Source organism: Barbus barbus, assembly GCF_936440315.1.
Source record: "Barbus barbus genome assembly, chromosome: 13".
Taxonomy (NCBI): domain Eukaryota; kingdom Metazoa; phylum Chordata; class Actinopteri; order Cypriniformes; family Cyprinidae; genus Barbus; species Barbus barbus.
The window spans coordinates 27,437,454-27,451,189 of record NC_136741.1 but is presented as its reverse complement, the minus strand read 5'-3'; the positions used below and the strand labels follow the sequence as shown (position 1 = coordinate 27,451,189).

General features: G+C 36.5%; 1 protein-coding gene across 2 annotated transcripts; it reads left to right on the top strand.

The window, feature by feature from the left end:
- Positions 1-12: 12 nt before the first annotated feature.
- On the top strand, positions 13-13,416 carry LOC306879288 (serine/threonine-protein phosphatase 4 regulatory subunit 1-like). Of its 2 annotated transcripts, none has more exons than XM_079432105.1 (20): positions 13-240; positions 1,001-1,045; positions 1,393-1,522; positions 2,018-2,124; positions 2,208-2,350; positions 3,078-3,224; positions 3,491-3,598; positions 4,886-4,951; positions 5,158-5,316; positions 5,572-5,696; positions 6,414-6,895; positions 6,988-7,205; positions 7,913-7,996; positions 8,303-8,488; positions 8,689-8,850; positions 9,385-9,485; positions 9,586-9,706; positions 9,909-10,043; positions 10,428-10,520; positions 11,112-13,416. In XM_079432105.1, the coding sequence occupies exons 1-20, from the start codon at positions 234-236 to the stop codon at positions 11,172-11,174; spliced, it is 2,682 nt and encodes an 893-aa protein (XP_079288231.1). In that variant the 5' UTR covers positions 13-233; the 3' UTR covers positions 11,175-13,416. The 2 variants fall into 2 exon arrangements, with proteins under 2 accessions (XP_079288231.1, XP_079288230.1); XM_079432104.1 differs by having other exon boundaries at positions 10,428-10,569.
- Positions 13,417-13,736: the final 320 nt, after the last annotated feature.

Below are 13,736 nucleotides of genomic sequence, written 5' to 3'. Positions count from 1 at the left end.
CTCTACATAAACAGTTCAGACAAGTCACGTGATCGACATTGTCTTATTTTTTCCTCATCGAGCGGTCGGTTGAGCGAAACGAATATTTGCGATATTTTCACGCGTAAAAGTGTTTTGTTTCGATGAGTTTATGTTTGCTTTTTAAGTATTTGATATCCATATAGATGCCGGGATTGAAATAAGAGCAGGAAATCTTTTGAGGAAGTGGAGTGACAGCCCCGCTGTAAATCAAGATGGCAGGTAACTTAACGTGCTTTAGTACATTTATTTAAAGCTTTATGAGGCGGTTTAAACAGAATCGGCTCTATTATCACTGTTGACTTTCATGACGCGGAATGCCTTTTAAATTTTTCTGGTTTATTTTAGACGAAAGGTTATTAGCCTGGTGAATTTGTAAGTGGATTAACACTAGTTGCGAGTTGTGGAGCTAGCAGGACAGACTGGGATATTATAAAAGTACTTTGGTAAAGAACTACTTTGGACCAACAAGATCATTTATGTTGTATTAAATACTTTAGGATGGAAATTATATAGTACATAATGAAGATAACATAGCTGAGCTGACAAGAGCTTGACTGTCAGTTTGTTAGCCGACCTGACCGGGCTCGATTCCGGTTAACACGTTTGGTTAACTGGTTACCTTTTAAAATGCATTTCTAAAGTGTCATAGCTCAAGAACTGTTTGTATGTTATTGCACACTACGATATAAAAGGTGTTTGACAGACATCTTCGCCTAGTAAGCAGGTTATTTGTTGTTGACACATACGTGAGAAGCTAGCCTAACACTACGATACATGTCAAAACATAGTGAGCAGTCTGCCTAAGCAGCACTTGCACTCAATGCTCTTGCAACTAAAAGACCACAAACACTGTCTAGTAAGGTAGCTTGCGAGTCACAGCCGAACTTCATGTGTCACAGCAGCATGGCTTGAACCTGTCAGCTTATCTACTAGACACTTGTCTGTCTTTGATCTTCATTGATGGTTTTTGTTTCTCCAGGTCTGTCTTTGTATTTTGAAGATGGTCATGATGATTTGGATGACTGTGAGTATACAGAACTCTTCAGCAACTTTAAAAATCAATATAACTCCATGATTGTGACTGGGTGAATCTTATTAAACCTCTCAAGAACATGTCCAGGACAGGTCATGTCTCACTCAGATCTTTTACTGGCAGAAGTGGTTTGCATGCAATGGAATCTCTTTAACTGTTCTTGCTGTAAAGTAAATAATTTCTCATTAAAACTCTGTCACTGTGAGTTTCGCTTCATCTTTTAATAATATTCCTGGTATGAATTTAAAAAATCTCGCATTTGATACCACCCGTCTGTACTAACAAACAACATTAATTTATACTCTATCATTAACTGTCCATATGAATCTGTCTTGCAGTTGGATTCGATGACTATGGTTCAGAGTGTGATGGGATTCGGATAACAGCTTTCCTGGATGCAGGCCAGGATAATCTCACCCCTCTGGGCCGGCTGGAGAAATATGCTTTCAGTGAAAACGTCTTCAACAGGTGAGATGTAAAGCGTGTGGTCTGCAGTATAAAACGAGTAACTATCAGACATGTTATGTGAGATGGATTTCTTTTTCTCTGAAATGCAATACTCTGTGTTTTCTTAGGAGTAGTATAAGATTTTATATGTCCATCTTGTAACTATCGCTCGAATATAAGTGAGATTTGATACAGAAAATATGAGGATAACTTTTTATGGCACAATGGTGGAACATAATTTTAAAAGTTTAAGGGCTTAAAGCGAACCTGATATGGTGTTGGACCAGAAATACTTAGTAAGTAGCCAAACTTGTCATCGTAGAAGAACTTGGCTTCCACTGAACGTTTTTTGGGTGATTTCTGATATTTTGGCTTGGAAACATTATGAACAATAATCTGGAAAAATTGTGTTAAAGTAGTCTTACTTTTTCAAATAGTTTTGTGCATATTAATTGCAAAGGCCCATGTGATGTGGACTGTTATGGTGTGCTTGATACATTTGATGTTTATTTTCAGGCAGATTGTGGCTCGTGGATTGCTGGATGTGCTCCGGGAGTTCAGTGATAATGAAAATGACTTTATCAGCGTCATGGAAACAGTTGCCAGAATGTCTGAGGATGGAGGTTTGTATGACTTCTGACTGTATTTGACTTGTTTAGAATGGCTAAACTGTACATAATATTGTAAATGTAATGTGATGTTACAGAACCGACAGTGCGAGCAGAGCTGATGGAACAGGTACCAAACATTGCCATGTTCCTTCATGAAAATCGGCCCAATTTCCCAGAAGCATTCTCACGATATCTGGTACCCATTGTGGTCCGGTATCTCACAGACCCTAATAACCAGGTGAGTTTTACTTTGAAAAACTGCCTGTTCTTTGAATCGTTTGAATCGAAATAATGACAAATATTTTTATAGGGTAGGGATGTTAAAATGTTTAAACTAGTCAGCCAACTATATATAAATATATATGTTAAATGTATAATATTGTTGTTTTTAATATATATATATTATTTAGCATTTAAAATACATTTAAAATTTAAAGTTTAATTATAAATATATTATTTAATTAGAGAGAGAAAGAAAGAGAAAATAAGATTCAGTATTTTTATTGGAACTGCTTGGGGGAAATTTTTTAAACTTGCCAGAGAAGGTGTTGGTTGCTGACTGCATGCTGTGCTTTAACTTTTACTTTCACTATTGCATCTCTAAATTCATCCCATTTTATCGTTTATTCTGTAATACTCACAGAGCCATCTTAAAAGCTCTTTTGTAATAGTCACAGGAAGTTTCACAACAATTATCAGATTGCTTGAGTAATGGTCCCATTATTATGCATAATCATTAGGCTTCCGTTTTTTCAGTGAAGACAATGATCATTTTGTGTAGTAATTGTTTAGCGTATTTGTTTGTTAAATATGTCACTTCCATGTTTGGGGTCCATATATCCTTAAGAAATGCATCTGGTCAGTATTGGGTGTTGATCCTGAAGCCTTATTCAGTGTTTCTTTAACTCCAACTAATCATTTACTCCACCTATTGAGTCGATTTTTGTCTGTGCTTTTTCCCATAGGTGCGAAAGACGAGCCAGGCTGCTCTGCTGGTACTGCTTGAACAGGGTCTGATGAGTAAAGCAGATATGGAGGGAAAAGTCTGCCCTGTGCTTCTGGAGCTCACTGAACCCAGCAGTGACGATGACTACAAGATCGAAGCAGTTGCGGTGAGTCTTTGTGTTTAAGAGAATGTGCTGCTGATTACTGGAAGTGGAAAATACTCATCATAAAAATATGTAAGCCATGAGCTTTCATAGGACTGAAAAGATAACAACTTGTTATTTCCTGTCATAACTTCATTCCATCTGTGATGGAATGCTTATCTGTGTACTGTCTGCATGATACTGCGTTACTGTGTTAATTGTTTTGTGGGATGTGTTGAACTTTTCATGTTTTGATCTCTGTGTTGATGGTGAATAATGTCTTGTTGCAGATCATGTGCAAGCTTGTGACCATGTTGACAAAAGACACGGTGGAACACCTTTTATTGCTGCGCTTTTGTGAACTCTGCAGTGACGTCAGATTATTTCAAGTCCGCAAGGTAATGATACTCTCTGTTTCATAATTTGTGGAAGAGCTTAGAACTGTTTTTTGGAACATGCTCATAGTTGATGTGATGAACTGCATTGTGTGTGAAATGCATATGCTATACATACAATAATAATCACTTTGCGACCTAAAGTAAATCCAAAAAATGGCTCAAAAATGGAAGTTACTTTAAAATGTGTTTGTAGATTACATTTGTGCCTAATACAATGACATTAAAAATGAACTACTGTTCAAAACTTTGTGGTTGGTAAAAATGTATTATTTTGTTAATAATATTGGGATATAATACTACAGTGTATAGCTGTTTCTAATTGAAAGTATTTATTTCTGTGATTGCAAAGCTGAATTTTCAGCAGTCCTCAGTGTCACATGATTCTTCAGAAATCATTCCAATATGCTGATCCTTCAGAAATCATTTTAACTTGCTGACCCAAACTTTTGAACAGTGGCGTATTTCCCTTATTACTAAAGTGTGCAAATACCAAGTTCATGCAGCATTATATTACATCAGTGTCATGAGACAAATAAGTAACAATCCAAAGAACACAGTGGACAGAAATGACTTCCAAAAACAAGAAGCCTTGACACAGTTCTGGTACAATATGCATGTGTTTGCGACTGTTTTGTCATTGTGGTGGCTTCTGCCTTTTCTATGAAGAATCACTCTTGAAGTCTTGAGGTTTTGATGCCAGAAGAGAGACTTTATTGTCATTAGACGATAAGGCAGAGAAAACTCTGAAGAGAGATCTCCCGAATATCTGTTTGTATCGTCTTTAAATAGTTTTTCCTCTAGGCGTGTTCAATACATTTCATACATATGCGTGTTACCTTTTTTGGCTGTTTCTAGTCTGCTACCAAGATGCAGACAGGAGACCTTAATTTTATGTTCCATGAAAGTAAGGGCCCCTCATATATTTTGTGTAATGTCAAAACAGGAGAAATGTTCCATTCATGCAGGCCTCTACACACAGGCATATACAAGATTATATTAGTAGAATATCTTGATACATAAATGGTTATATTCACTTTGATTATACTTGAACAATTCATATTTTGATCAATAAAACTCTTCGTCATCATTCAAATAAGTGCAGTAATAAAGCTCAGTAGTCGTGAAGAATGTTAATCTACTTTTGCAACTCGTGCTGGGTTGGCAAGAAGCAATGTTGCTTGAGTTGCAACCGGCCTCTGTTTACAACACAACAGAAGACTGAATTTGACCTCATTGCAAATGTATAAACGTTCTATTACACTTTGTTTTTTTTTTTCTCACCATCAGGTTTGTGCTGCAAACTTTGGCGAGTTCTGTTCTATTGTTGGCCAGGAAGCCACAGAGAAACTTCTGGTGAGACTTGCTCCGTTCCTCTTGTGCTTGTATTTAGAACAATACTGCAGTCACAGCCAGAATGAATGCATTTAATTATAGTGCTAGACCCAGAAAACACCTTTCATCTTATAAAGCCTTAAAGTCTGTTTGTGTCTTTGTGCAGATTTTTGTTAACACGACATGCAAATGTGTTGACCAGCATTCTTTCTTTGTCCTCACCTCAGATGGCGAAGTTTTTCGACCTGTGCTCAGACAGTCTGTGGGGTATTCGGAAAGCCTGTGCCGAGTGCTTCATGGTTGTTTCAAACTGTACTTCTCCAGAGGTGCGGCGTACTAAATTGTCCCCCTTGTTTATCAACCTCATTAGTGATCAGTCACGCTGGGTAAGAGCAAAGAAACACGCACACTAACACTGTGTTCTAACATGCTGTGACTCCGCATGTAATTTCTGTCCCCTCTGAAAGTGAACGTGGTTATTTGATGTTTAGTAAGTGAATGTATAATGTGGAGTAGGATTTACGATCAGTGAGATTTCGGACTTGTGTTTCCACCTGTTTTGGGAAATCTCTTTACTTTTTTAATTTTTATTCATTTTTTAAAGGGAATGGAACATCTGCTTATATTCTTTTCCTTTACAGGTACGCCAGGCTGCGTTCCAGTCTCTAGGTCGTTTCATCTCCACGTTTGCCAACCCTTCAATCACAGGATTGCATTTCTGTGAGGATGGAACCCTCTGCGAGATACCGAAGATCTGCTCAGAAAAGTAAATTCACATGGTTTCTTTACTGTGACTGGGTTTGTACGGAAAAAAATACATGTGTTTGTAATTAACTAGTTGTTGTAGTCAGGTGTCAATCTTTATTGGAAACCTTGTATAATTAGGCTTTAAAAAAAAAAAAAAATTAATGCTTTTATTCAGCAAGGAGGGATTAAATTGATCAGAAGTGACAGTAAAAGTTTGCATCTGTTAGAAAAAAAAGTAAATTTTTTCCCCCTCCCAAATAAATGCTGGTATTTTGGACGTTGTATTCAAAAGAGAATCCTGAAAAAATGGTTTACTCCAAAAAATAACAAATAAATAAATGAAGTAAGCAGCACAGTTGTTTTCAAAAGTGATAATAATTAAGGAATTGTTAAAATTTTTATAAATGTTTTGAGATCAGCAAATTGGCATATTAGAATGATTTCTGAAGGAGCATGTGACACTGGAGGCTGGCGTAATAATGGTGAAAATGTAGCTTTGCCATCACACGAATAAATTACATGTTAAAATATATTAAAATAAAAATATTATATTTCATAAAATTGCCAATTTACTGTCCTTTTCATCATATAATGCAGCCTTGGTGAATGTAAGAGATTTCTTTCAAAAACATTAAAAAATCTTGGAGACCGCAAATGTTTGAACAGTAGTATTGTTCTTAGTTACTACTTTATATTTAATAAATTTTTGAACTCTTTTGCACAACTGTCTTTGTAGCCACGGGCAGGAAGTGACTACCAGCAACTCCAGTAACAGCCGCAATGCCTCCATTGCTGGTTCTCCACACAGTCTCATTCAGCCCCATTCAAAGCAGCTACAATCCACTTCAGTTCTGACAGGTCCACCATCACATCGTCCAGAAGGCCATCCATCTACCCAACCCCGAGAAGATGGCACCAGTCTGTGCCACCCTGAACACTCAGCCCCTTTGTCCCACCAGCAGACGGACGAGTGCACAATGTTCAGCTCCTTCAATTTCTGGAGAGACCCACTACCTGACATCACCCAATACCTGGAACTCTTACAAGAAGAGAAAAGCGATGAGGTGATAGAGAAACAAGATGAGACCATGAGGGAGACGGAAGGTGAGGGGGAAGAAGACGTGCCAAGTTTAGATTCACAAGGCCCAGCCACCAGCTCTCAGATCCAGAAGGTTCTGGACTGTCTTCAGCCTCACCTGGATGATCCTGATGTTCAAGGTGATTGCAAAAAGAGCCCATGTTCTTTTGACCTTTTCCACACAAGGTCAAGGACATAGTTATTTATTTCCCTGTGTGCTTTCCACTCGCAGCTCAAGTGAAGGTGTTGTCCGCTGCGCTGAAAGCTGCCCAGCTAGAGAGTCAGACAGAAGATGCAGATGAGTCTGTGTCAGAGAGTAACGGTTCCACAGGCTCCCCGACGACTGATGAGCTCAGTGCCATGAGTGAACTCTCACTGACAGATGCACAGATCTCAGACTCACCCTCCAGTTCACCAGTGCTGGTAGACGACTCTGAACACAGCAGTGAGGTGAGAGGATGATTTTGTAGTTAATACATTTCAAAGAATGTTTTTTTTTTTCCTGTTTCTGAGGAAAAAACATTTAAAAGAAATTATCTTTCATGTTTTAATGTTTGAAATATGAAATTTAATTAATGTAATGCTTACAATGTTTAAAAGTGTTTATCTTATTATTATTATTATTATTTAGACTGTGTAATTAAATTAAAAGGTTTTTTCTATTCATAACCATAATAATAATAATAATACAATTATATATTATAGTAATATTGTAAAAATAAAAGTTATTACATTTGATTAAAAAAACAGATTCAACCATTTTTTTTAAAATATTAAGATGATAGTTTACATTTAATTGGTATTAATATAATGTTGTTGTTATTATTATTATTATTATTATTATTAATAGATATTTAATTAAATTAATTCCATAGCAGTATTTGCTTAGAAAAGCCCCCAAATAAAGAATCTACATTATCGTGGAAAAATATCTATATTTCATGTAGTCAATTAATATTAAGTCATAACAATAATACAAGGAGAATAATGTTGTTTTAAATGTTTTTTAAACTGCTGCCATTATTTGACATGCCTTGGCCACTTCCCATCTGCATTTTTATGTAAATCTTTTTATGCAAATGTCATTAGAAGGAAGTGCTGGCACAGTAACTCTACAGTAGAGAGTTGATTATATATGCAGTTATGTGTGTGCACAGGAGTCAGACCTAATAGAAAATGTGGAGGAGGACAAAGATTCAGACACAGCTAAAATGTGTGAAGAGGAGAAGTCTAAAGTTCAGGTAATGTACTGCTCTGGATATGTGTACAGTGACTTATAAAGCAGAATTTAAAAAAAAAATCTTGCATGTCTTAACATAAAAATCTGCTAGCTTTCCACTGGCCTTGATTTTGAGGTAGTTGTACAAACCACAAACCTTTAGGTGTTATTGTGCCAACTGTTCATTTGCACTCATTAATGAATTATTCATCACACAAGCACATTAAATGTACAAAGAAACTCCTTTCTTTTAAATAACAGACTATTTCAGATAGTATTTGATTAAATCTATGATGTTTCCTAACAATCATTCTTTCTGTCGTTGCAGAATGTAATTCCACAGCAGTTGCTGGATCAGTATCTGTCCATGACAGACCCCACTCGAGCTCAGACCGTAGACACTGAGATCGCCAAACACTGTGCATTCAGCTTGCCAGGTGTCGCCCTAACGCTGGGCAGACAGAACTGGCACTGCCTCAAAGACACATACGAGACCCTCGCTACAGACGTACAGGTAAAACATCCTCTCAATCTATAATGCTGATGTTATTTGTTGGAAACTATATTATTATACCATATTAAATACCATATTATTATTGATTATATTATTGATATTGTTATTTTTTGTCTTTATTTTGTAAATATTAAAAAAATGAGCAATAGACACAATAGCTTCAGTGGTTGTTAAATGAAATACTATTGAATGTGTTACAGTGGAAGGTGCGGCGGACGCTGGCGTTCTCTATCCATGAGTTGGCAGTGATTCTGGGGGATCAGCTGACTGCAGCTGACCTGGTGCCCATATTTAACGGCTTCCTCAAAGATCTCGATGAGGTGCGGATAGGAGTCCTCAAACACCTGTATGATTTCTTGAAGGTGAGAATATGAAATTTCCTCGATTTGGAAGACAGAATATATGATCATTTTATACCAAGAGCTTATAAATAAATAAATGCTTTATAATTTAAGAATTATAATTTCAGACATACAGTTTTTATATATATTTTTTGGATTATTAAAAAAATATTATAAATGTATAATTATAAATTTGATGAGCATGTCATGGCTGTCCCAAACAGTGTTATTTAAGTAGTTTTTTTATATACTATTGAATTTTTGTTTTAGTTTAAGTAATTTTGTCATGTGCTTTTGTTATTTATTTATTCATTATTCTTTTTTAATAATTCTGAATATCTTTTATTTAGGTTTTTGTCATTTTAGCACTTTCATCTTAACCTTATTTATTTCAGTTAGCTGCTGATGCAACAATTCTGATTTTTAAGTTTCTCATCTATTATTTATTTCATCTCTATTTCAATTACAGAAAACTATTTTTAATCGTTTTGTTTTAGTTAACAATGACCTCAACAACACTGGCTCTAACAGATCTTTCTGTGTCTTCTTTTGTAGCTTCTTCATGCCGATAAGCGTCGGGAGTATCTGTATCAGCTGCAGGAGTTCATGGTGACGGACAACAGCCGAAATTGGAGATTCCGCTATGAGCTAGCAGAGTACGTACTACTTTGTTCCATGCTTCGTTGACAATGTAGCTTTTGTAGCTCTCAAGTGTGATCTCACTCTTGTGGCATTTGTCTGTGTCTGTGTATTTAGGCAGCTCATCCTGATCATTGACTTGTACAGCCACAACGATGTGTATGACTACCTCAGACAGATCGCACTTAACCTTTGCTCTGACAAAGTGTCAGAAGTGCGGTGGATCTCCTATAAACTGGTGAGTCATGTGGGCTTCAGCTTGTTGTCAAAAATAGCAACAACATTACAGTGCCTTTCACTAGCTGTATTGTTTGAGTTTGTGTTCTGCTTTAAGTAACTCCACTGGACAGTGTTTAACCTTGGCTTATAGGCCGTTTACACCTGGTATTATCATCCACACCTGTATTTAGTGACAAGTTTTGTCTTGTGAATGTGTGTAGGTGGTGGAGATCCTGCATAAGTTGTATGGCTGTCAAGCTCATGATCTGGGTCTGAATTTCATTAATGAGCTCATTATGAGATTCTGCCACTGTCCCAAATGGATCGGACGTCAGGCATTTGCATTCATTTGCCAGGTAAAATTTACGTCAGGTTTTTACAGTGTTACACAGGACTTAGTCAAACCATCTTAACACATTTCTCTCATTCATAGATCTCATATTTTTGATGGTGTTAAATAAGTTACAATAATTATTTTGCATCGAGGAGTACTATAGTTTTTTTTCTGGGACACTGTGGGATTCATAATTCTGAAATTGATGATATCAGAATAACAAACTGGTGTGCAAATAACTTTAACCAGTCAGGTCAAAACGTATGTTTGTTTTGTGTTTTTGTTTTGTTTTGTGCAACATTTTCAGAAGTCCGACACTGAGGGCTCTTGGATGTTAAATCTGTCATGTTATATCTAACAATGTGTGAGAATGAATGATTAATTAATTTCTTATGTTTTCACGTAGGCCATTGTGGAGGAGGAATGTATGTCCATGGAACAGTTTTCACAGCACCTTCTACCCAGTCTGCTCAGCCTCTCATCAGATCCTGTACCCAATGTACGTGTGCTGGTGGCCAAGGCGTTACGGCAGAGCGTGTTGGAAAAATGTAAGACACACTCACTCTTTATAAAGACAAGTTAGAAGATATATGCATTACAGGATGTTATGCATGCATCCACTCATTCATTAAGCCAAGTAATATGCTACACAAGATGTATACTTATTTTTGTCCAGTGAAATGCTTTCTAGAATGTCCAAAGTGCAAGTTGTCAAGTGTAGTTGCACTTAAAGTAAAGGCCATTTAGAATTTTGGTTTTGTTGTTTTGATTTATTGCATAATGATTTTTTTATTATACTTTTTTAGTTTTGTTTTCATTTATTTTATTTTTAGTTCAGTTTTAATTTTTTTTTAATTATATATTTATTTTTTTATTTAAAATAAAAGGGATTCTTTTATTTGCACTTTTATTTGAAGTTCTTGCAGTTCTTTAGTTTTATCTTAATGTAGGCTAGTGACCATTTAATTTAACGTTAAACAAACTGTCACTATTAGTAGCACAAAAAATAAAATGTTTTTCTTATTAAGTATTTGGTGTGTCACTGTTTAGGCATGGGTTCTATTCACCTATGTCTGTGTTCTGATTTCAGCGTACTTCAAGGACCCAGGCAGTGCTTACTCTGATGAGCTGGAAGAGGCTCTGTCTGAGCTGAGGATGGACAAGGACAGGGATGTGCGGTTCTTTGCCACACTGGATCCCAACAGAAACGTCATGGACACAGCAGCGTTAATTTAGCACCATGTACTGTCCGCACACATGAACAAGCACCAGCAGGAACAACACTAAATGGATTGACAGACAAGTGTTTACAAATAGGAACTACTGACCAAGACCTTCGCACACACAATATATCCTTACCCTCTCCTGATACACTCCACATTTGACAGTGCATGCATATATTATGCATTATACACAAAACGGCCTCATTTATAAAATGTTGCTACTGATATGTAGCTAAATCTAAAATTGGATCCTTAAAATATGCAAATGTATGTGTATTTATGATAATACGACTAATACAGCCTTGCAAATTAATCTTCTACAGTGGTTTTCACCATTTAGATGATTAAATTGTGAGATTGCCTTGTCAAGCAATTTCCAATGACAGTTACAAACACAAGGACCACTCAACATCTCACTTACACAGCCTCACTTTAACCACCCAAATACACACACACACACACTTTCAAACACAGAACAACCATCTCACCTCTGAATGGTGCAAGATTTTATTTGCACCTTTGCGGCAGCATAAAGTATTTGAAGACACAAGACGCATCTTAACGATGGATTGTGTCGTTTCTGTTCATCAGACCGTTCAGATGCTACCAGCTGCCCCTCCAAAGCTAACTGTACATTTGTAAGACTTTACTTTTTTTTTTCCATTTCCTTTTCTTGTGGATTTCTTAATACAAAAAGGACTAAGAAGACATAAGCAGACTGATACAGTGAAGTGCTACTAACTCAGGGAGACCTGATATTCAGATTTTTTTTAAAGCTGCAATGCCGCAAAATGGTATCGAGCTGAGCCCAAGTGATGCTGCAGAACTTTTGCTGCGTTTACCACCCTCCTGTTTACCCTCAGGATCCACCCAGATTGTTGCGGGGAAACGGTGTCTAGAAACTGCAAATGAGTGAATTTTTGCAGCTCTGGAGCCGAAAACCTCCCTCTCTTTTTGCTCAAACCTTTTGTAGCGCACAAGAATTTGCTATTGTCTTTCAATACTGACATTTTAATGCACATGTTTTGTCTGTATGTTTTGAATGTGATCCAGTTGTTCGTAACCTCCTCGTCTTCCCTGATTGGTGAAGAGCGGTTTTATTCCTTGCCGTTTTATAAATAAAAGGGGCCAGTATTTTAGAGGGGTGTCAGGAGTTGCTTTCCAAGCAACCTTTACAGCCACTAGTCAACATTTAGACACTGGACAACCAGAATTGTCAGACTTGTCCGGTCTAAGAAATTGTTAAAACATTAATACAATCTTGATTGGTTAATTCTGAGCTAAGAGGGCCTGGCCTGCAGTTGGTTGTCTGTGGAAAACACTGCACTTCTGACACTTTTAGTTGGATTTGCACTAGTTAATCAAAGCACGCCATGATTCCTCTCATTCAGACAATTCCCAAATTTGCTTTAAACTAAATAAGCTATTTTGTGCTTGAAGTTGATATGACGGACCATCCGTTTTTATAAAGCATGGTTGTGCTGCTCTTGGCATCGGTTAACTAGCGTCTAGCTGCTGATTGGTTATCAGTATGCCTGTTTTTATGGTTTATATATTTAAATTAGGAGGACTGGACCCACATCAGCATGTAAGGGCAAACTTTGCCAAGAGCACTTTACTATTAAGGGTTCAATGGAAAGAAAATCGCAGGTCCTTGTTTTATACAGTATATATAATAATTAATAAATAAATATGTTGGACCGGATGAATCATGATAAATCAGTGGTTCAGATTTGTTATTTTAAATAAGGCAACTGTCTAGACCTCAAGTGGTGCTTGGATCTGGTGCATTTATTCTCACAGATGTGAATATGGAATATGTTTATGGATTGTGTATATGGAATTGTTTAAAAAAAAAAAGATATAGGTTTAGTTTAGCTTTGAAAACAGCCGGTGATCAAATTTATAATATGATTTTATTGATGATATCTACAGGAGTCGAGGCCAGTCTTTTTTTGTTTTTTTCCTGTGGCGATATTTGGTTTGGAATTGTAACGGGAAGTTGTTTTCCTTCTGCTCCCATGTGTGTTTGTTTGTGTGTCTGCATACATCTGTGTGTGTGTGGCTGTTTGTCCTTTTTGTTTCTTTGCACCCACCCCCCATATGGACCATGTTGAAAGAAGATATATATATTTTGTTTGTTATATTTTCCCCAATAAATTCTCCTGTGTGATTTACTGAGGCACTGACATCACTGATGTGTCAACTAAACCACTTCAAACTGTCTGCATATGTACTGATCCACTAGTTTTCCAGTAATGTTACAATATTATGATACAAGTATCTGATTCGATTCTTTTGCCCCTTTTATTCTTCTCAATGTATCATGTTCAAAGATTTTATATCCTAACCTTTCAGGTTACAACCTTTGTAATTTTCTGTGCATCTCTTTTAAATACATTTTATGTATTGTTATTTTTAGTATTCATTAATTAAAATAATATAAATTTGAAATCAGTTCTCAATTGTGCTTTTTATTCTTAAGACAGTTC